Below are 25,131 nucleotides of genomic sequence, written 5' to 3' on the forward strand. Positions count from 1 at the left end.
TGTTTTTTTGTGATCTCGTTTCCCACTTCACAGAGTGGGGAGAGATCATTTTGTAACATATGATTGAATAATAAGTGAAAATTATACTCTGTACAGCATGACAAATTAATGAGCAATATTAAAAATAACTATCATTCATTCTACAGTATATAACGTCTTAGATTAACAACCGTGGGCCCAGATGGAGTTTCACCTTGGATTCTGATAGAATGCGCATCTGTGCTGAGCACTCCACTTAAATTGATTTTTCAGTCAATTTTTCCATCATGTGAAAAAGCGTTAAGGAATGCTCATAAAGATCTAGGCACGATCCTGGATAGAAAACTTGCATGAGGACCATGTAAACAACATTGTATGAAGAGTATATGCTACACTCTCCAACTTCAGAATTGCCTTAAAATAAATGGACGGCGAAGTATTAAAGAAATTGTTCATGACCTTCATGAGTCATCTGCATAGGCAGCGGATGTATGGTGCCCATATCTCAAGAAGTACATCAATAAAGAGAAAAAGATGCAAAGACATGCAACTAAATGGCTTCTGGAACTGAAACACACGAGTTCAGCCCACCCTCATAAACAAAGGTCAAAGTCCATTAAATGCACCTGCCAAAAGCAGGTGCATTTCACCTGCTTTTGTTTCATGCACTTGGGTAAATATGAAACACTGTCCCATATATATACAATGTATTTGAATATTGAAATTACTATACACCAAAATAGTGTGACTGTGTTGCACAACTTCTGCAGAGACATAAGACACTTTCAACTGCAGTCATTACTAAAGCAACATATCTGCAGATTAATCTCCTTCGATGACTAGTTCAAAACTTGTATATAAATATGACTAGCTTAATTACTTATCACAGATGGTTTACACAGTAATTAGTATATACAGCAATAACAAAACAAAATTCATTACAGCATTCATACACACTTGCAGCCACTTTGCTTCTTTCATTTATTTATTTTTAAGTAAATGTGTGACATGTACTAAACCTTTAAATAGCTACAGCATCCATACTATACCTCCAAGAGTGCATGAAGCAGACATACTGTAACTCAGTAAAAGTAAAGCAGGCATACAAAGCCTTCTTATATGAAGTATATTAAACCTCCCAGTGTGGGTGTGAAGTAGGTATATTAAAACCTCTCAGTGTAGGTGTGAAGCAGGTATACTAAAACCTTCCAGTGTGGGTGTGAAGCAGGTAAATTAAAACCTTCCAGTGTGGGTGTGAAGTAGGTATATTAAAACCTCTCAGTGTAGGTGTGAAGCAGGTATACTAAAACCTTCCAGTGTGGGTGTGAAGCAGGTAAATTAAAACCTTCCAGTGTGGGTGTGAAGCAGGTAAATTAAAACCTTCCAGTGTGGGTGAAGTACACTAATCCTTCAAGAGTGTGTGAAGCAGGCACCAAGTGGGAAGATGACTAAGCAGTTGAGTGTGGGTTTTGAAGTAGCTCTTCTTACCAATTAAGGAGACAAGACTAAAGTGTTCCAATCTTGAAAAGATAGACCCTCTGATCCTGGTCATCTGTGGAGCCATGTCCATCTTGGTTGAACTTTTCCCGTTTGGGAGTCGGGGCAAACTTTGCTCAACTGTTTAGATGAATGTTTGTGCCGTGCCAGTGACTTCATTGCTTCAGTTGAATAATTTGTCCCAGGATGTCCTAGAAATGTAAAATGTCAAAGGTGTCATTTCTCCAATTTTAGTTTGTAGCTTAAGCAAAGAAACTAAAGTGTTAGAATTTTAAATGGATGCAGAATTATCCAGAAATTGACAATTTTATGCCGAATAATAATTATGTAAACCTCCCAGTGTGGGAGGTTTATAAGTGCCCAAATTGTTTAGGACAAATCAAATAGTATAGGTTAATTTGGCTATATCATTTTACTACAAAAAATCTCCACTTCTCTGCCATTAAAAATATAATTAAAAAAAAGTTTATTACAGAGTACCGTATAATATTACTAACCTGTTATGCACTGCCGGTGCGAATTATTTTTGTTAGTGCATTTACATTGTTGTTCTTGATTGCTTGTCGACAGGCACTCACAACTGCAGTCTTTGACTTACCAGCTGTTGAAAGGATTCCAGTATTAAAGACAGATTTTAAAGTTTCACAGATTTTACACGTTTAATATCGTTGACATCTGAGTCACAGGTTTATGTTTGAGATATATATTGCTGTCAGTTATTGCAATGTACCCAAGAAATCACTACTATGCTTTGAGCAACCAAATTGCTCGTCACTTACAAACAATATTTCTCTTTTTTTTACACTCTGTAGTGGGATGAATATTTTATTTTTAAATATTTTTCAGCTTTTAAACTACCATTCACGAATGACTCCCTTTATATTGATATATAAAATTTTCTATTTGCTTTACTTTTCATCATCTCCAGTTTCCCCATTACTTCTCCACGTATATACAGTACAGTATGGTCATCCCCGAAAATTTTCAGACATTTTATCTCCTGTTACAACTCACTGGACTGAATACAATGTTAACAGACAAAAGACTCCAAAGAAAAAAAGTACAATATTTACAAATTAAAAATTTATGGGTACTGTAGTGCAGTGGTCTACATCATCACATCACAACTGAGGACCCTGGGGTGGGACAGGTAGTTAAGCAAGGCAAAGGGAACTATAAAAAGGAGAAAACACCAAGCCATTACAACTATAGCACTTGAATAGAATCTGGACAAGGATCTGGGATGGGACAGGGGGGAAGGAATGGTGCCCAACCATTTGTACAGTCAAGGATTGAACAATGCCCTGCATGAAGTGAGACAGTTACTTTACCATACAGCCTAAGTGGTGGGAAGGTTTATTAACCCTTAAACTGCGCAAATTGTATATTTACAATTTGAGTAAATGTCACTGAACTGCACACATCATATTATATATATATATTTTGTATATACATCTGAGGGTTCCGTGCAAGATTTAAATGTCCCGCAGCTATACGAGGTTCACATCAGCTTCATCAGGGCGTTAGTAAACAGACGCCATTTAAAAAAAAATGTGGGTAACATTACTGGGTGTGAGAGCCTCAGTATTGAGTGAGCAACCAAGGCTGGCGTTCGCCACATGAGCTAACAGCATTGCTGTTCAGCATCACCTAAAAATGTCAGAATATATATGTAACTGCTATTATTTAGCAATTATAGCATTACAGAAGACCCCCTGATTGTGATAAAAATAACCAGGATTCTGATAATAGCATAATTGTGGTGATAATTAGTGCTGGGTAGTATGTTGGGAGGAGTAATCTTGGTGAGGGAGGGAGGTAGCATCATCTGCTGACTGTGTGTGGTAACCTGTTATTACACACAAAGCACAATAGCGTGATGCATCAAATGAACAAATCAACAAGGATTCGAACCTGCGTCCGAGAGCAACCCAGACGCTGCCTTAATCGACTGAGCTACGACATGGTCAAAAAGAGTTGAAATCGAAGTTCTACTGAACTTACTGGATCCTGCAGCCTCTCCAAGACACAAACCAGGGTTTTACACAACTCCCCCATGCACTCGAGTTTGAATCCTCGTCATGGCCCTTGTTGATTTGTTCGTTTAACCTGTTATTGTCTGAACTCACCATACTAGCTTAATGGTTTGCTATAGTGAACACAAATGTAGATACTTATATATAATGTGTGTGTGTGTATATAGTGTACTAACAGCAAAAGGAGTATGATGGAAGGAGCCATTTTGGTGAGGGAGATGGCGTCATCTGCTGGCCGGTGTGACTTGTCATGCTCTGTAGGGTGACAACTATGCTGTTTGGACACCACACCAGCTTAGTTGTACAGTTATGGTGAACAAAACATGTAAATACTTATATATAACATGTGTATATAGTGTATTAACAGCACAAAAAGAGTATGGTGGGAGGAGGAATGTTGAGGGAAGGAGCATCGTCTGCTGACTGTGTGGCAACCTGTTATTGTCTGGACTCACCATACCAACTTAGCGGTTCGTTATGGTGAACAAAACATGCAGATACTTATATGTAACGTGTGTATATAGTGCATTAACAGCAAAACTATTTGTTTATTGTTATATGAACAAAATAATTGAATCACTAATATGACCACCATACTTTTGAGTACTATACTGTAGAGCCATGTTTCACACATTTTATTATATAAAGATCACACTACACACTCTTGAATAATATTACTGAAAACAAAAATCATTCAGAGACAGTTAAATAATTAGGTAATATCAACTTTGCGGCAAGTACCGCCTGACAGCGCAGGTGGAACTGACCGGCAACGGTTATGTATCCTGTCTATTATAATGTATCTGTCCCCAAGATCCCAATTGTCCAAGTCACTAATGTCCAAAGTGTATTTTTTCCATGTGTTGAGCATCATGTTATAATTCACCTTGCTGTTTTTATTATAGATAATAATTATGGGTTATGCTAATAATTACTTTTTCTTGTCTAAATATATAACCGACTTAAATTATGTGTAAACTAAATCAACTATAGAAGTACAACCATTTATTATTAAAGCTGTTGAATTTAAATGTGGAAAACCTAAGGATGTGCAGAAATTTAACTAAAAAATTACAAACCCATTTAACTTTACTAACTTCTGAGCCTTCCAGCTTTTTGTATTGTCTGGTTGACTTGCTTAAGACAGTTGAGAAGCTCTTGGTGATTGTTGCAACGGATCTTATACCCACTAATCAGGTCCTTGTTGAGATTGTATAGCTCACCGTACCACTGACGCATGCTCTGCCTGTCAAAGAAAATTATAATCTGCTTTAATTTATTAATGGACCTTAAGGATGACATGATGGGCATGCATGGCAAGTCAGGAGTAAATTTTAACAGATGCAAATTGAAAGACATGTGCAATTTAAAAAATTATATAATACTGGTACTGTACATATTTCAAGCATAAAGGTATATAGTATGCATATTGTGGTACAAGTGAGAGGGCAGAAAGAAGGTACCTGTAAAATGGAGGATGGTACTCCACAAAGATGAAAAATGTGAAATAATAAAGTTGAGCACTTGAGACTGAAAGTTGGCCGAGAATTAGGAAAGGAGAACTGATAGTGATCTTGCATCAAAAGACTAACCAGAAAACCTACTGCCATGTGATTAATTACCTAAGTGTAGTTACGGGATGAGAGCTTCGCTCGTGGTGTCCCGTTTTCCCAGCACTTTTTGTCATATGTGGGAGGTACATATTTTTAGATAAGGAATGCTAAGCTGGTGTATGATCTTGCACAAACTGATATAAAAATAAGAAGGGTTTGGTGAGACAACGAAGCAACAATAGTTTTTAATGACAGAGTTGTATTGTGTGAATACATTTTGAGAAGGAAAAGTCAACATAAAATAAAATATCGAATCATAGGAAATGACCTTTTCTGTGGGTTCCAAGTACTGTAGCTTCTCAAATTTGGCTTTGATACTACCAAACCTTGGCCCAACACACCAGGCCCCTGAGACCTATCTGCCGGGAACAAAATCTGGTTCAGTATTAGACAAGTCGACCAGGGAATCAGAGATCAACCACAAACTGGGAAAAAATCCATCAGAAAGCATAGGTGCAATAAATCAAGCAATTGCTTAAAGGAAAATGGTTACCCAATAGGTAAACAAGGAAAACAATCTGACTGACAAACCCTGACTGACCTCCACAAGATGGTAGCAAGCTTGCCCCCTCAATCTAGAATTACCCCATGCAAAACCTTACAACCCCACAAGCAAATAAATAAAGTCATGTGCCAAAGTGTGGCGAGTCCAAAAATCTTTCAACAAGGAACTTCTGCTGGCCAATATCATAAGGGCCAACAGAAGCCTTGAGGAATGAAATCGGCAAACCTTTGCATAACCTCAAAGTAGGACAGTCAGCTAGCCGGACCAAATCACCATGCAGAGGACCTAGGAAAAGCAGGCCATATCAGAAAACAAAGAATGATCAAGAAAGCCTGAGAAAGAGGCAAGGACACATACACTCCCCCTCCCCCCCCTCCATCAGAATGTCAATTAGAGGATCTGTCAAGGCTGTGTAATGGGACTAAATGATAATATAGGCAGCTAGTGGCAAAGCAAGAAAAAACAGGGTACATAAATTAAACTATTTGCACGGTGCAAATCAGTTCAATTCCACAGCCCAGCTCTAAAAATTCTCATTGATATATCATATTATTGTGATTTTATTGTGTAGGAGAAATATGTTTAGGATTGGGGCAGGGTAATCTTCTTCCTAAGTAGGTAGTGCCATCTAATGAAGGTTGTGGATAGTGGGCAGGCATTTCATTCATCAGATTAGTGAGAATGGTATTTGGTAGCATTTGGAAGGGCTTTGAATTTATTGGACTGAATCTTCGAGATCATCTTTAGCTGGATGGGTATTGTCCAATTTGTCCCCAGTACCAGTATGGCCTGACAGAAGCCCTTAAAAAAATCTCTGCTATGCTGGTGAAGTGTATTACCTTGCCTTAACTCTTCCACGTCTTGCCAATAGGATTTTGATTATGGGGCAACTGAATGCAATGGCTCGGAAATAGGAAAACAAAAAATATGAATGACAATATGTACTGTTTCAAGTTCATGAAAAGTAATTTTACATAAAACTTTAAAAGTAATTTAAAATCACATGTTAAATTTCAGATTTTTAACAAGTCCAAGATACATAAGAATATTGATAAATGTATACAAGGCAATGTTTGAAAGTAGAATAAAAGACAAAATTGATAGTATGAACAAAATAACAACTGCTTAACATGAAATGAATTAAGCAAATGAAAACAATGAAGAAAGCTTTACTAACATGTCAGACATGAGCCTAGCATCCTCTGCTCTAACCACTAGGGTGCGAATAACTCCCGAATGATCCGCCATTTCTGCCGAGAGACGCTGACGGGTAGCATGGTACTCCTCAACACGCTCCAGCACTGACCCAAGCTGCTCCAATTCAGATGGGAAGTCTGCCTCCACCTAGTTATAGAAATATCATTTGTTATTATTTAATAAAATGTTAATAAAAATGCAGAATACACTGGTATATAGCCTTGAGTACTAAAAACTTAAATAAGGAGAAATAAGGTCACAGGTAACCCAAACATTGTATATTATTTTACAGTGAGGATTAATATATGAAAAGTTTGATTATACAGTTCAGTAAGAGGTGAAACAAATTAAAAATAAGGAATGTATGTGTACAGAGCTTTAATTGTAATATCTAATTATAGTACAAGGGTTAAAATAAAAGCAAGATTTTGAGTCAAAGCCAAGTAATGTTAAAAATACATCTGGTAAAGCATCAGAACTTGGAAGCAACACAGTGAAATTCACTCAGCAGCACCTAGTCTCTTGGAAGTTCACGTGCACCAAAGGGATTCAGTCCTTGTCATTAGACTGTTATAATTTGTTCAAAATACAAAGAGAATTGTACTGCTGGAGTGAATCCATGAATTTGGTGAACTGGCATTCACTATGAAAATGTAAACAAAATTCACAAAAGATATGTTTAGTGTACCTTATCCAAGTGATTTTGCTACCAAAATGTGCTTGGATCCACACTGAATACTGCTCACTTGCCAGGGTCTAGCTGACCTTTATTCCACTGTGAAGGAGCTTATCAAATGGTTTTCTACATTTTATAGTTAGGGAGGGGGAGACAGATAAGAGTTCTCTCAATCCACAACTAAAAAACCGAGCCTCAAATAAAATGAAATGCCTCTTTTTGGTAGAGCCCCAATGGCTGACTAAAGCTATCTCACCGAGATTGATCCTTTCTAATGGGTCATATCAGTTGCAGAAGTTCTGTTTGGCCTACTGGAGACCAGAGCCAGAACCTGGCCCCCCTTCACAGAGGCACAGAGACAGTGATAATCAGCCATCTGACCAGGAAAGCATCCAGAAAATCAGTGGAGCTTTGCATATAACTGCAAGATTCACAAAAAACGAAGCATTGAAACCTACAGACAAACCTGGAAGGGAGGAGGGTAATCAGGGAGCCATTGTGACTATCAGAAAGAGGCATTTCATTATATTCAATGCTAGGTTTCTAAACCCACTGGAGATTCCCAGAAGCTAAATAACCACAAAGAAAATGCAGGACATACCAGGGGAGGACAATTGGTAGCAGGTTATAAAATGAACAAGAGATCCCGGATGGGAAACACGCTCATAGTAACACAAGACTGACTGGGACCAGAAACATTAACCAAATACCGGGCTGCCAGAACCCTCTTAGACTGCCCAAATCCCCCAAGCCTGAATATTCAACCTGTCCTCTCTAATAATACATTGCATTTTGACATATAAATCCCAAACAGCCAACATATGATGTACTATAAATTATAGTGGCTCGGAAAATTGACGGGCTGTCTTGTTTTCTATCTGTGGGTCCTCAGTTAGGTTAGGTTTGGCCAATTTAACTCATCATTTTTATGGTGCTGTGGCAACTCGAGAGGGTGGGCTGAAATATCAGCCCAGGACATGTTAGAGAAGACTGGTGCTTATGCAGCAGTACTTGTGAAAATCATAGAGCCGAGGGTAAACTGCAAGCTGGCTAGACTTGGTGACAATGCCGATGATCTGGGAAATGCAGGCCATGGAACACGAGGGAAAGGAAATGGTTAAACCAACAATGTGTCAACTAAGACAGAACTGGTGGTATCCTGAGGGTGCCTGGCAGCTGAGTGGACAGCGCCTCAGATTCGTAGTCCTGAGGTTCCGGGTTCGATCCCCGGTGAAGGTAGGGAACAAATGGGCAAAATGTTTCTTTCACCCTGATGCCCTTGTTACCTAGCAGTAAATAGGTACCTAGGAGTTAGACAGCTGCTACAGGCTGCTTCATGGGGGGGGGGTAACAAAAAGGAAGCCTGATTGAGGACTAGGCCGCGGGGAATTTAGTAATTATCAGGAGGGAACGCCAAGCCAGTATGACTATCCAGCAGGCCGCGGGGAAACTAAGCCCCGAAATCACCAAGATAACCTCAAGAAGATCCTACTTGGGATATCCTAAACATATAGCTATTTTTCACAAACCTTTTAAATTTGATATGCACACAAATGTTTTGCCATCGACTTTTCTGGAATACTTTCCACAAGCAATTCAAGGGATTACTATACAAAATAGACATCACTGCACATCACTAATCTACAAATTAAAAGCATCTTTTTGATAACTTGTAAACTGCAGAAAAATATATGCTTTTTAAGATGTAAAATCTTACCTGCAAGTCCTCCAAGTTAAGATAATTACTAAGTGTCTGCATGATATCACCAGCCAAGTCCATATCATCCAAGCGTATAGTGATCTCACATTGTGGTGTGGCCTGAATAATGAGTGGCATATTCGAACGCAATGACAGAAATGAGACATCAAGTCCTCCTTCTTCATCTGCTTGTAGATCATCCAGGAGCAGAAAGCTTGAATTTATCCACATAACAATCTGGAAAGAAGTAGAGATGTAAAATAGGGGATACCTTTCATTGTATCATAATATAGTCAAGCACATCTATCAGTGAACCAAACACACAAATCTTGACATCGATTATTTATACAAGCATGTCAGACATATAATGGATGTTATGGCTAAATAAGCAACTGACAACAAAGTACAAGTTACAATAACTAATAAAATATGCTACAGTGGTACCTTCGTTTACGAATTTAATCCGTTCCCAGAGATGGCTCGTAACCCGAAACAAAAAATTTTCCCATAAGAAAGTGTAAATTGAATTAATCCGTTCCACACTCTCAAAAATATTAACTTCAAAATACATATCATACATAACAAGCACAAATATTTTGTACTATAGTACTGTATATACAAGTTATAGCTTACCTTTATTGATGACTTTTGTTGATGTATGGAAGACAATGAGGAGATGGTTGAGGAGAAAAGGGGTTAGTGTTTGGAAGGGGAGTCTCCATCCATTATAACATCAGGCAGTGATGACTTCTCTGGGGTACTCTCTCCCTTACGTTTTGCCTGCATACCACTAGGACCTGGTTGTGGCTCACTGCTTGTTTTTCTCACTAAGAACCTTTCCAAAGAGACTTGTTTTTCCCATCTTAACACTTGTCAGTAGTGAGAAATCACATTGTCATTAAAAAGGTTAATGCAACAGCCTGCTACAGCTTTATCTTGGCGCGTCTTTTCAGCAAAACTTTCCAGTTCTTCCCATACTTCACACATTTTCTTAATGAGGAAGGGACATCCTCTACTGCTCTACTCAACTATTTTCTTAGGTTGAACTTTACTACTGACTTTTTTGGGACCCATGGCATGATATATAATAATTACAGTACTTTTATGTTTAGAAACCCAAAAAGCTGAAAAACAATTAAATTCTTTACAAAGAATTCAAGCGCGATTGTCACTACACGGGAGGCACTGTTAAACTGAGGCACAGTCGCCCATTCCACCAGGAGTCACACACTCGTTCGACTCATACGTGTATCAACAAACTTGCAACTCGAGGCAAAGCTCGTAACCGAATCCAATTTTACAAAGAAATTAAGCTCGTAACCTGAAAAATTTGTAAATAGGGGCATTCGTAAGCTGAGGTTCCACTGTATATAAATTTGACCCAATAAGAGCATAACAAATGTATGCATCCTACATTGCCATTCTCTAATCTGTTTTCTTCTGAGGTCTCTCAAATCTTTGGTATTCTAGTGACACTTCAATGTCCATATTATAATTTTACAACTATGTCAACTGTATTCTCAGAATAAAATATGGAACATACCCTTGCAACGCGTTCAGTCAGTTTGAACTTGACATATCCCTGAGGCTGGTTGACTGCAGTGGTACAGAGAGCATACATTGAAAAGCGAGGAAGTTGACGGGTCAATTCAAATACATGATAGTGTAATGACCCTTTGTATCCCACCATGGCCTTGATGTGAAGATCGACTGGAACATCCTACCACAAACAAAAACTCAGTTTCACTTAACATATAAATTTGAAATTAATAAAGATCAAAATAAATAAATGAACAAAGCCCCTGGATATTTAACACACTGCTCAAACCTGTCTCACCTGTATAAACTCTTTAACTAAGAGTTTCTAAATAAAAAAAGGAATATATATAGATATTAAAAAATAAACTTTACTATGTAACTACTGTAACACAAATTCTTAAGAGGTTACACAATTTATTGCTATTTTATTTTATCACATTGTCCTAACTGCAGTGTCCCTCTTACAGTTGTGCATATCCTTGTTGAATGTCCTGACTTCCCTAATACTACAAAACCTTCCTTGATACCAAGACTGTTTTTACACAACTGCCCTTCATATTACACAAGGGGTAGCCATCAACTGCAAAACTTGTGGTAAGCACATTGTTCACAATGGAGTTAAATTTACAGAATGTAGTGCCATCAACTCTTCTTAAAATACATAGAAAATTCTTAAATATTATGAACCAAAATCTATAATCCATTCTCCAAATGTACATACAGTATTTTTAATTAATTCTTCACACAAATCGCTGACCAAAATCCCCCAGGGGGGATCTTAAACAAGCTGCTGGCTTCCTGTTCCTATCAAGGTCACTATTGATGGTGACCCAAAGGTAAATGCTGGTCGGTCAGATGAATAATGCCCCCTTCACTGGGAAGAAACATACCCAGGCACTCTCTCTCTCTTCGTGCTGCAACAGCATTATAACGCAGGTGCAATGCCGAGAACTCACTGTCCAGGTGACGTGCAGAAATCATGGGCAGAAGACAGGTTGGTTACGAACAGAAACCGAGTACAGTGTATCTAAGAAGCAGGTTCACTTTCCAAGAAAAGTGGAGCATTAACTTCAAAAAAATTAAAAATTTAAATAATCACTTATGACTGTGGGTGTTATTGTATTAATAATTACTGTTCTTACAATGGTGGTGGTGGTGTATAATAATTACAGTTCTTATGATTATTTTTGCATAATTATTTTTAATTATAATGATTATTTATGTCTATAATTATTTTTATTATGACTATGGTCTTGTTATATAATAATTATTCATGAATGTTGTGGTGTTGTATAATGTGATAAATAAAATATTGGCATCTGTATTGGTTATAAGTAGAAAAAAAAGCTTATTCAAAATCTATCCAAAGGTGTAATAAATTCATTCACCTTGGGAGGGTATAAAGGGACCCTTATGTTGCTGCTCAGTGTCGATTCTCTCGGATGAAACACATGGCTTTCCCCTTCAAAGATACCTTCGGCAAATATGATGACAGCACGTATTACAGTGTCATTTGTTGTGGCTAGAGCAATCTCCACGTGAGGCTGGTAAATGTAAACAAAAAATTCCAGAAATAATGATTAAAAGTTATTATGTTTCATATAAGTTCTTAGTCCCGTAGCCTTGAGGCCACGGGATTAAGCTGATGCTGATACTTCATAACCACACAAAGTCCTTAGAGCTAGAAGCAGATACACTTTCTATATATACTTACTGGCTTATTTTTCTCTTCACTACCCATGTTAATAGCAAGCCCAGTCTGAAGTTGAGTGTTGGCCTGAAAAATAAAATGAAGTCCATAAAATAAAATCGCAATGAGAAAAAATAATTATTCTGCACTACAGAACCTCTCAAGAAATACAGTCAGACACGGCCCTGCTGTTCACTTCATTTGGACAGCTTTACTACATTGTTTCAGTTCAACTCAGCCTTCTCTATACACTAGTTTATTGGTTAGCCAGCTCCAGTTAACTACACACTGCGCAATTACCTAAGGCTTGATAGCCCCAGTACTATAGCTTGGAGATGTGTGGAGGAGTCCCTCCTCATACAAAAAACTAACAAAAATCCTTGCCTATATTAAGGGAATAATGTCATCAGAACCCAGAGAGGAATTAATGACCATAATTTATATGGTGACAGAAAATACACAGTAATTTGTACGAGGAAGAGGTGATCAAGAGATCTAAAAATCCTTAAATAGAACCGAGGAGACTGACATGTCATTAAAGGAATTTTAAAGTTCGTAGAGTCCAGAACTGTCTTCAGAACTTGGCATATGATTGATTTTTCCAATGTAAACCTTTTCAAACATTAAAGACAAAGCCAGACAACAACAAACAAGCTTTAACTAGGGTTGCCAAAATAATTCAGATTAAAAGACTCGTGTTCTTCATGTCAATCTAACTCTTCAGTTATAACCTAAACTAACAATTCTGCCTCCTCAATTCAATTAACAATACCACATACACCTAGCAGTTTGTATGGTGAGCAACATACTGCCCCTTGGTGAGTATTCTTATACAATATTATTTCAGAGTGTACTGTGTACCTGAATTGTGATATTTTTGGATATAAATATTTTGCAAGGATGAAAGGGTATGTCGCCATATTCCCACAGTTGCCACATTCAACGGCATTCCATACCTAAAGTACTTGGACAGCAGGACAGTGTCTAATACAGTTCTGTAATTTTCATGAAGATACATTATCTCAAGTTTCAATGTCTTAGCTTTAGCTGGATGATGTATAATTTACACTGCTGTTTGTCTCTGATCAAAGTTTATTGCACCTGCATAACATGTTAAAATTTAGTAGTTATCAAATAGGAACTTACAGGTATGACTCCAACTTGGTCCCCAGCAGTAGAAGGTTTCCCGAAGAGCACCTCTCCAGATGATCCCATGCGCTGATTTTCCTCATAGTTTTTCAGCTCCAGCAGAAGATTGTGGCGTCTCTGACTCAATTCTCGGATTGTTTCTTGTTCGACATTCACATCCATCATGGAATACCGACTCTCAGGTGAAGAAGACTGGTAACCACGAACTTCATGGAAAAGAAATTACCCAATTGCCATTTTATATGGATTTTTGTGAAAAAGTTTTACCTTAGTTTTTATATATATACCTTCCTGCATTTTGCATTTTGAATTTTAAAATATGTTACTTTTGCTAAACAAGCTATTCCATCACTCTAAAGCTCTACAATATTTATTTTTCTAGACTATTCCACTCAAATACTACCCAAGGCAAAATCCATCTTGATCCCAAGACACGGTTACATCTATGCCAACACAACATGGATCTTGTCAAATATCATGATCAAATGTCACAGTGCTAAGTGCTAAGGAGACACTGGAAAAATATTTTCATCCCAGTGGGACTGCAAAATGTTCACTCATAAGCACTCAAAGCCATTTTAAGTCCTACTTAGTATCACAAAAAAACAGCCCAGTAGTGCTTCCACAAACCACTTGCTTACAAAACTTACTGCTATCCTTGGCTGCCACCAGATGGCAGCACTCATGCCAACAGCTTTATTCCTCCCAATGAGGGATGGGAGGAATCAAGACTGATTTAAGTGAATGGACTCTGGTGACCTGTTACAGGTTACAATTATTTGCCACCCGGTGCTGTTTGCTATGGCACACCCAACACCTTAGCGAGGCTCGGTAGGGTGACTGATGCCTATTCATTCCTAATTGAGAAGGTACTCTAGCCTGAGGTGCTATGTGAGGATTTGGTCTGGTTCCCTTGTAGCCATTGAAACCTTAACTACTCACATCTGAGAGACATACCTCTGGGTAAGGGGATTTATTTTTTTTTATCCAAGTCCATTTTGGTATGTTGCTTCCTCATTTCTACCTCAAGTCTTTATGCTGAGCAGTCCACATTCCTGGGATGTTGAATATGTTGGCTATCAGCCTATCTCAATTAAGCCATTCAGACCAAAATTCTGAAATCTAAATTAAACCAAAATGCTTCATCCAAGTTAATATACTGTACGGTATATTAACATAAAATATAAAATTCACACTAACCTTCTCCATCAACAGAGCAACAAATAAGCTGATTTTTGCCATCCATGCGGTAGTCTCCTTGCACAATACCAGCTATAGTTGACTGAAAGTTGTCCTGAAATGGAATAATTTCTTTAATACAAGTCACCTCAGTCATTTAACCATTTCAGCATCTTAAGACCCTGCCCCCACATGCAGTAATAATACTGCTCAACCCCAAGCATTGCTCATCATATGGTTTTACTACCAGACATTGCAAAGAAAACAGTTGAAGATAAACTTTATTTAGAGGTAATCTTAGTGCCCATAAAGGCTTCATCAAAGCTAGCAAAGACATGCACACATAGAGCTAGTGCTTATAAAGGAAAAATGGGAAAGGTGTGGTCGAGGTCGGAAAGGTCAGGTCGAGGTCTGGAAGGTCCGGAAGGTGTGGTTGAGGCCGAGAAAGTGTGGTTGAGGTCGGGAAGGTGTGGTTGAGGTCGGGAAGGTGTGGTTGAGGTCGGGAAGGTGTGGTTGAGGTCGGGAAGGTGTGGTTGAGGTCGGGAAGGTGTGGTTGAAATATGCTACCTGGAAACAGGTGCACAGGTAAGACAATGAAACATAACCTGACCTTAAATACAACTTCTCCACTACGATCATTGCGAGCATCCATCTTCCCATTGCTCCAGCCAGTGATCAGCTCGGGAACACCGTCACCATCAAGATCATAGCTGTAGATTGCAATTGCCTGGTTCTTAGACTAGGAAAAAAATAAACAAACATTATTTATTAAAGCACAGAGAGAACAGTATAAAAAATTAAGTTTTAATTGCATAAGAAAAGCTAATGTGTGAGCAGTACACTCAAATATTCCCTAAGGTAAGGAAGACAAGTGACATTGTCTAAAATAAAGATTTTTCTTTGACCAGTGCTTTTCTCATGGGTACTGTTTTCAATGTGAAATTATCATTTGCGTGATAAATATACATATTTGTAAATACACAAACAATGTATGTATAAATGATGAGAGATAGAATTTGACATAGGTCATAGAGTGATAAAACTAAAATTCTTATGCATAAACAAGGCAAAATATATGCATATCTTATGCATATGCATATCTTATGCATAACAAGGCAAGATATCAAATTAAACATGTGAAAGAAGACATAATAAATAACTTATTGTTTTTAAATAAGATACAATAACCATCTCATAATAAGAAATAAATGCAATAAAATAAATGGTACTTTTAATACATTATAAATCACCTTAATTCTCCACCACCTTGCCAGCTTTTCATAAACTCCAACAGTACCATTGGCAAGGGCATAACCAAAACGAGAACCTTGCATCGGGCAGAGTGCCGTCACTGCTTCCGTTTCCGACATCTCAAATAAAATCTCTTCTTGTTTGAAAACTCTGATTTCAAAATCCTCCGAACCTACCAAAAGCTGCAATAGAAATGAATAAATATGGAAGATTACTGTATATATTGTTGTACAAACATAACTTACCTACTTAAATTCTTGATAACACTGAAGGAAAAAGATAAAATTTCTCAGTATTTTAATGATCAACAGGTGCTTCAGAGTTTACATAATGTAGGTTAAGTGTATACATCCTTACTATGGTATACTTGTAAATATACTTGTATATTTACAGGTGCCCACATGAGGCACCTGTAAACATATAGCCCACACATGACACCTGTAATCACCTGGCCCACAGTATAACTACTCTACCAGCAAATGTACAATACAACAAAATCTAAAAAAGAAACGACCCTCTGAAACCCTTTCAAAATTTCCATACTGATTTACAATAAAAAACTTTTAACATTGGTGTTCTTACCAAAGATATTGCTGCTTACCTCATTTTCTCCATCTCCATCAAAATCTGCCAGTGTTAATGATGAAACATTATCACCAGTCACAGTCCAAAATGGATCATTGCCCTCACTGTCAAAGCCATGGATGGAACAGTTTCCTCCAATGAGAGCCAGTGGATATGTATGATGGCCCAACTGACCAATAGTAATAGCATTTGCTCCATCTGATACCTGTTGAAGTAAATTACTATTAATTTTATCTTCACGAGAATAGCGTTAACTCTTCAGGCGGAAAAAGGCAAAATATAAAATCATGTCTTCTGAATATATAAACTATTGTAATTGTATGTACTGTACTTTCTTGAGAGAATGGGTTGTAAGGTGCATGTTCTCAGTGGTCACTCACCTAACTCTGTAACTTGGCAGGCAAAGTCTATAATTGCCTGTGAAACAAAAACAAAACAAAAAAAATACTGTAGATCATTCTGGGCTAGATTAAATGCTTTTATTAATTTCCTAGTATCAATGAGGACCCTGCAGAAGTCGACTAAAATAAAAAAAATTCCTTTAGACTTAAGTGCAGAGTATGTTGTCCTACCTGACTGTACAATACATGAACCTGTCCTATAGATAGAACTGTTCTTACATCATCTTTTAAGCTGTGATTTAAGCTTTAAACTAAGTATTGGAAATGGTTAGGTTATTCAGTGACATGTTTTTCCCTTACAAAAGGAGTCATTAATCATTATGCTCAAAATTCTTTGTGCACTTGTGACTATTAAATAAGCATTTCGTGTATTAACTATTTGACCACTGTACAGTGTTTTTGTGTATATTTTTATATAATTATTACTGTTATTATTATTATTACAATACTGTTAATAAATAATAATAATAATATTACTATTGTTTTACTTCCAGATCCATAATTACTGCTGGGTGCTTAGGGGCAAAAATTGATGGAATGCTCCTACTCATTCCACCTTGCCAAGAGTTCGAACTTGGGTTGTACTCACAAGGCAAGCAGGTTAGAGCATTTACCACTACACCACAGCACTCTTAAATTAATAATGTTTACGTTATGCCTGGAAACACACTGCATATTAGTGGCTTTATATAATGTACATTTCTTACCTACAAATTCCATGCCATATCATGTAAAGCCTAGTGAAACTTTTTTTTATAAAGTAATGTGCTCAATCTGAGATTATATTAGTTGGATACTATAAAGTACATTTCATATCATGTTTTCCTTTAATGCAGGTCTCCAAACCCAGAAATTTCTGTTTAAAATTAAACTGATGACTTGCTGAATTAAGAATATTGCTCATTATATTTTAGAAATGCAACAAAAAATATTTTCCAATACAAAATAAAACAAAAACTTACATCTTTGTAAAAAACATCTGAATTATTCTGAACATCATAAGCCAAAACATTAGTTGGAGTTCCCACAACGAGGATATCACCATGCTTGGATTTGATCAATCCACCAGCTGTGAGTGCAGATACTGTCTGATTAATGTTGAGAAGGGATACCTCGGCACTACTTTGGCTGAGAGACATACGACCCCCTTCTAAACCAAGTCGCTGATGAGAGTTGTGAATGAACACCTGCAAAATGTATTTAAATCTTACTATATACAAGTAATAAAACAAAATTATGTAACAAAAAATTATCATCATACAAGGACATGAATATCTAGTTACCTTAAGTGTAAAATTGTGGTGAACAAACTCTTATATTTGTTACCTTATCTGCAGTAGTTGATGCAGTAAGGCAACTATGGACGCCATCATATTTCCCAATGCATACTCGTCCTGGTAGAATCTTCTGGCTGAGATTCAGTGTAAATACTGGAACTAACATACTGCCACTTCATATAATCTGAAAAACACAAAAAATTATTGTTAGTGCTGATTAAGAATGTGCCCATGCATTCCTGTCCTGGTACATTATTATTTTTTTATAGAAGATTCAAGATACTGTACTAGTGTATAGTGAAGAAGATATTTTTAATATTAGATTCAATTTTTATAGAAGAATTTATAGATATTGCATCAACACTGATGATGTGGATGACAATTATCTACTGACTCAAGCATTTTTTTCCATGCTCTGTAAAAATAGTAGTCAGTGCTATTACTGTCTTGCATATCATTAGAGTGAATCATATCATAGAATGTACAACACTTTATAAGAGATAATCTGAGAACTGTCTGCATAATGGACCTTATACAATACCTACCTAAAGTATGATTAGAGTCTTTACTCAAATACCAAGCACTAGGACCATTACTGAGCAACATTTAATCTAAGAGTTGTACATATGTTGAATACAGACCTATGGGGCACTATACCATTTGGATACAGTATAAAGTAAGATAATATGAACAAGAATGTATTAGCGAACAAATCCACAAGGACCGTGACGAGGGTTTGAACCTACGTCCGAGAGGATCCCAGACGCTGCCTAAATCGACCGAGTTACGACATGGTCAAAAGAATTGCAATTTATTTTTTTGAGATATATACAAGAGTTGTTACATTCTTGTACATGGGGAAATCATCCTGACCTAATGCGGGCCCTGCAGTCTCTCTGAGACACAATTCAAAATATAGCTGTATAAAAATCATGGGGGTGGGAGGTGGACCTTTAAAAGCCAGCAACATCCTGTCCTCCTTGAGGCCACTAGTGAGACGATGGCCCTCAGGTAAATTCAGGCAAACTCAGATGAATCTCAAACCAGAGCCGTGTTGAATATTATCAGAAACTTAAATACAAGACCATAATTATGTTGAAAACTTAATTTGATATAACATCAATAACTATTGATCTTAATAACACAATATAACATACTCGTTAGTTCAAAATACTAAGAAACTCAGCCAACTCTGCCATAAACCAGCAATGATCAAGCTTCTTCACATATTTCAACAAAATACCACAGGAAACAGTCTTTCTTTCATGCTACAAATATCTTCAACGTGGCGGAAAAAGCACTTATTTCATGACTTCTTGACAAACAACTTATGAACTTCTGGAGTGTTTATTTACCTCCCGGGGAATGTTGTGTCCGGACAGAGTTACCAGCTACACATTGCTGAAAGTAGCGACCTGACGCGCTACAAGTAGCGAATTTGTCATAAGAGTAGCATAATTGTTTTTTTTAGTGACTTATACAGGTTGCAAAGTAATATATTTTGATGCACAGGTACACTGCACGATGTTAATTGTTTGTTTAATATATAAATATATATATATTAAACAAAATAATAATAATACCCAAACAACCTTTGGATCACAACCCACGAAGCCTAACCAGTTTTGTAACCAGAGCCCGACCACTTGTGTAACCAAAGCCTGACCAGTTCTGGAACCGGAGCCTCACCAGATGTGTAACCGAACCCCAACCAGTTGTGTAACCGCAAGCCTAGCATGCAAACAACCTCATCAAACCCACACCAAGCCAAACAAACAGCCCCAGAGCCTAACCAAACTCCCTCCCAAGCTCTACCAAACAAACCCTTCCTTAGCCCTAACAACACCCCCCCCCCCCCCACCCTTGCCTTAACAACTAACTTTGGAGCCAAAGCAAACAAACAATTGAGCCCTATACACAAAAAGAAACCTGGAATTCTTGCAAAAATGCAACAATGAAGCCCTAGAAAATAAACATGCAATTAGTCATAGTCAAGAAACAACCTGATGATCTAGCAAAGAAACATGAGGCACTAACACACAACCCCTGGAGCACAACCATGCACGAACCGAAGCCCGATCATGCACAACCCTAAGCCCCAGTGACACCCCCGGAGCCCGACCAGTTAAGATAACCGGAGCCCGACCAGTTAAGATAACCGGAGCCCGACCAGTTGTGTAACCGAAGCCCCACAAGTTGTGTAACCGGACCCCGACCAGTTGTGTAACCGCAAACCTAGCATGAACGAACCAAACAACCTCTGCATCACAACCATGCATGAACCGAAGCCCGACTATGCACAACCCGAAGCCCGACCATGCACAACCCGAAGCCCGACCAGTTGTGTAACCACAAACCGAGCAGGAACGAACCAAACAACCTCTGGAGCACAACCATGCACGAACCGAAGCCCGATCATGCACAACCCGAAGCCCGACCATGCACAACCCGAAGCCCGACCATGCACAACCCGAAGCCCGACCAGTTGTGTAACAACAAACCGAGCAGGAACGAACCAAACAACCTCTGGAGCACAACCATGCACGAACCGAAGCCCGATCATGCACAACCCGAAGCCCGACCATGCACAACCCGAAGCCCGACTATGCACAACCCGAAGCCCGACCATGCACAACCCGAAGCCCGACCATGCACAACCCGAAGCCCGACCAGTTGTGTAACAACAAACCGAGCAGGAACGAACCAAACAACCTCTGGAGCACAACCATGCACGAACCGAAGCCCGATCATGCACAACCCTAAGCCCCAGTGACACCCCCGGAGCCCGACCAGTTAAGATAACCGGAGCCCGACCAGTTAAGATAACCGGAGCCCGACCAGTTATTTAACCGGACCCCGACCAGTTGTGTAACCGAAGCCCCACAAGTTGTGTAACCGGACCCCAACCAGTTGTGTAACCGCAAACCTAGCATGAACGAACCAAACAACCTCTGGATCACAACCATGCATGAACCGAAGCCCGATCATGCACAAACCCTAAGCCCCAGTAACACCCCCGGAGCCCGACCAGTTTTGTAACCGGAGCCCGACCAGTTTTGTAACCGAAGCCCGACCAGTTGTGTAACCGGACCCCGACCAGTTGTGTAACCCCCAAGCCTAGCATGAACGAATCTTTTTTTAATACACAGTACATGAAAGTCGATAATAAATGCGTCTTCGGGTGGTGGGGTTGGTGGGGGGGGGGGAGGGGGGGGGTCGACCGCCTCGTTAACGAGCCTAGCATGACGACGGGGCAGTTTAACACTCTGGGAAAGTGTCTTCTACATAATATCCTACCCATATAATGTTGGCAAATCATAATCCTCAAAATGGATTCGTATCCTAGCCGAGGAGGATTTACTGGGCGCAAATCCTTAACTGTAGCGTCTGTTTAACTCAACAGTAAAATGTGTACTTGGTTGTAACAAGGATTCTTCGCGGCGGGGATCGTATTCCAGGGACCTGCCCGAAACGCTACGCGTACTAGTGGCTGTACAAGAATGTAACAACTCTTGTATATATCTAAAAAAAAAAAAATCTTCCACAAAATCCGAGAGAGGACAGACTATTTAGCATTATTGGAATACAAACATTTGAATACTACACAACCCGGATTAACAAAAAAAATGAAAAAATTACTCTCGGAGACATTACTAAAACTCAGTGTTATAATAGCGAACAAATGTATAATGCATTGTAGGTGGAGGTAGACTATATATTCATGCGTACCTCCCAACTGCTTAGATATATTAGAAAAAAAAAAATAAAAAATTATCAGCCTTACCTAGAGGGGGAACGACGATGCTCACGCCGCCGCTGCTTCCTGACGACTGGCGGGGTCGTGGTCGTGGTCGATGACCCGTAGCGACCAACCGACCCAGAGACCCCCTGCCTAAAATTATTTGAACGCCATATTGAAATTCCTAGCGTATAGCGCCAGGAGTGTGTAAATTAATATTAATATGCATTATAGGCCTTTCTAAAGTAGTTTATAGATCTGAATATGATACGGCCAGGATACGAATCCAGGTCAAAGTGCTGCCGAAGAGCCAGGCGCGTGTTTTACCACTACGCCACAGAGGCTGCTTCGTGGCGTAGTGGAATTTTGAATTTTGAAACCTGACTAACCTAGCTTAATCCAACCTAACGTAACCCAAATCAAACCAATCTAATCCAACCGAGCCCAATGCAGCCTAACCTTAATAACATAACGTCCCCTATGTACCCTGGTGATTTTATCGAGCAATGTTTTATCATTTACGGCTTCGTCGGGAAGGTGGTTCCATGGTTTCCCTAAATTTACTCACGGGCATGAATAGCCCGTAAGTGGAAGATTTTTTGGGGGGGGTAAATGTGATCTTTGGTCGTGAAAGGATATTCTGCGTGCTGTGCTAGCATTTGAATCGTCAGTCTGTAACCGAGGTAACCTCAAGGGGCCAGATTCACGAAAACACTTACGCAAGTACTTACGAACGTGTACATCTTTCCTCAATCTTTGACAGCTTTGGTTGCATTTATTAAACAGTTTACAAGCATGAAAACTTCCCATTCAACTGTTATTATTGTTATAAACAGCCTCCTGGTTCTTCGGAACTCATTAACTGTTTAATAATTGGAAACAAAGCCGCCAAAGATTGAAAAAAGATGTTCAGGTCCGTAAGTGTTTGCGTAAGTGCTTTCGTGAATCTGGCCCCAGGTCTGTGGCTGCTATCGCGGGGTGCTTGTTTGTGTTGCATCTGACCATAAATAATCATCATTAAGTTTCTTAACATTAATCGGCCAAATTAGCCCATCTTGTTTTTAAACTAGCCCAAAAACTAGCAAGTAGCGAAATTCAAAATTTGGGAGTGCGGGGCTCTCAAAAGTAGCCCAATTCGCTACTTGTAGCCCAATCTGGCAATACTGTGTCCGAATCCCTTGCTCATGTTATGCTATATTCATTTTAGACTACAATACAGATATAAAATTACCTTAAATTAATTTTGTTAGCATATAAAATTTCAAATGATTATAAATGAATTATTTCATAGTATTCGTTTATACTATAATATGCATTTTATGAGAGCACCTAAAAAATAAAACAAAGGTGGAATCGAACACTTAAAATAGAGACAGCATACCTAATATTTTTTGCTGGAAAATTTTATCATTTTAATTTTCCTTCGATTTTTATTTATTTATAACTTTTTATTTAAATATTTTCAAACACAAAAGGGTTAAAAAAATTATCTAAAAATAGTTGGTATACAGAGCCATTTTGCTCAACTGTTAACAAGTATAAATAGCGGTTCGACCATTAGAGCCAGTGAGAATTTGCAACGATAGTTTTCAATTGTCAGGGTTAATGAGTCTGGATCATTGAGGTCATCTTAGATCAATGCCTGACCTTCCCCAGGATGCAAGCAACAACAGTCTACCTACAGTAGACTCCTGGTTCAACCTTGAGGCCGAGCGGCTCCGCTTGATCACGTCTTGTTTTCGCGTTTTGGCTTTGGAACTGCCGTTTGGCATCCCTTTTCAGCGGTCCGATTGTTCGACGCCTGGCGCACATATCGCCTTGGGTCACAGGATTGTTGATAGATTTTTTTTTTTTTTACGTGTACTGGCTGGTTCTCCCGGCGGGGTGACGGTGTTCGGGGGCCGGCTTGGCCGAGAGGTGCCGGGGGTTGGCGGAGGGGGGTAGATATAGCTACTCTATCCCTTTGAGATGTATTTATTGCTTATCTCAATAAACACACTTGAACTTGAACTTGGGAGTTGGCGGGTCTTCGTGGGCTCCTGGTGTGCCCTCAGTTGTGGTGGGCGGCTGGCTTCTGCTCTGCCGGGGGACGCTGGATGACTTTTTGCGTTTTAGTTGGGGGCAGAGTTTTGGTTTTGCTACCTGGTGTTCTCTGTGTGGGGCGGGGCCGGTGCTTGTCACCCCTGAGGGACTCCTGGGGCTCCCCAATCATCTGCCTGACTGTGCGTTTATTTGCCGTATGGTATATTAGTTTCTAGTGATTTGCTTCACTCGTTTTGCGATTTGGCTTGGCGTTCCACCTTTCCAGGCTTCGCGATTCACCCTTAACGGGTACACAGGTGCGCATCCGATCCCACGATCGTCGTCGCCCCTAAATCAACAACAACAACTACCTACAGTAGTGCCTGTTTATTTATTTACTAGGTGAACAGTATTTTACCTGAGGGGCCACTATAACTAGTGATCTCGACGAGAACAGGAAGCCGGCGGCTTGTCAAAGGTATCTCTCCTCCCATTTGTTCTGATTTTATCGCGCTTGAATTTGAATTGCAGCAGTGTTTTGGCATTGACCACTTCGGCAGGTATAAGTAGTTCCATGGGGTTTATGGCCTAATAGGTGAAAAATCAGCCCCTGCTTTCTGCCCTAGAATATGGCTTGATGAGCTTGAAACCATTGGTCCTTATTTGTGCTACATCTGACCCTTTAAAAAAAGTGGTCTGGACCAATACGTTGAATAATTATATTTAAGGACCCCATCAATATCGTGATCTTTATGAAGTTTTAATTTTTGTAATTTAAGCCTCAATATTTATAAAACTCGTCCTCTCTGTTGAGGTTATCAGCAACTTTTGATCTCATAATAATATTTTTATCTTCTTAACTGCATTGTCCTTGTGCTTCCACTCTAGGGCAGCCAGCCATCTGGGGGCAGCCGTAGCCATCTCTCGGGCAGCGATAACCATCTGGGGGGGCAGCCAATCACTTCTGGGGTAGTCAGGCATCTATGGGACAATCAGGCATCTACGGGACAACCAGGCATCTCTGGGACAACCAGGCATCTCTGGGATAGCCAGGCATCGCTGGGGCAGCCTCGTGGTTTAGGATATAATAAAACACA

The 25,131-nt window shown here is 39.1% G+C and overlaps 1 protein-coding gene across 4 annotated transcripts; it reads right to left on the reverse strand.

Annotated features, from left to right (window-relative positions):
- Positions 1–671: 671 nt before the first annotated feature.
- On the reverse strand, positions 672–22,165 carry LOC123746090 (BBSome complex member BBS2). 4 transcript variants are annotated; one of them, XR_011224970.1, is made up of 17 exons: positions 22,058–22,165; positions 18,323–18,457; positions 17,959–18,183; positions 16,612–16,800; positions 16,010–16,192; positions 15,370–15,498; positions 14,781–14,874; positions 13,578–13,786; positions 12,456–12,518; positions 12,130–12,285; positions 10,746–10,922; positions 9,221–9,439; positions 6,808–6,974; positions 4,610–4,758; positions 1,974–2,077; positions 1,325–1,667; positions 672–1,289 (listed from the first exon to the last, which is right to left on the reverse strand). XR_011224970.1 is itself a non-coding variant. In XM_045727354.2 (16 exons), the coding sequence occupies exons 2-15, from the start codon at positions 18,437–18,439 to the stop codon at positions 1,977–1,979; spliced, it is 2,178 nt and encodes a 725-aa protein (XP_045583310.1). In that variant the 5' UTR covers positions 18,440–18,457; positions 22,058–22,165; the 3' UTR covers positions 672–1,667; positions 1,974–1,976. The 4 variants fall into 4 exon arrangements, 3 of the variants coding, with proteins under 3 accessions (XP_045583310.1, XP_045583312.1, XP_045583311.1); XM_045727354.2 differs by having other exon boundaries at positions 672–1,667; XM_045727356.2 differs by lacking the exon at positions 22,058–22,165 and adding an exon at positions 19,629–19,728 and having other exon boundaries at positions 672–1,667.
- Between the last annotated feature and the right edge of the window lie 2,966 nt (positions 22,166–25,131).

This window comes from Procambarus clarkii, chromosome 78 (assembly GCF_040958095.1).
Source record: "Procambarus clarkii isolate CNS0578487 chromosome 78, FALCON_Pclarkii_2.0, whole genome shotgun sequence".
Classification (NCBI taxonomy): domain Eukaryota; kingdom Metazoa; phylum Arthropoda; class Malacostraca; order Decapoda; family Cambaridae; genus Procambarus; species Procambarus clarkii.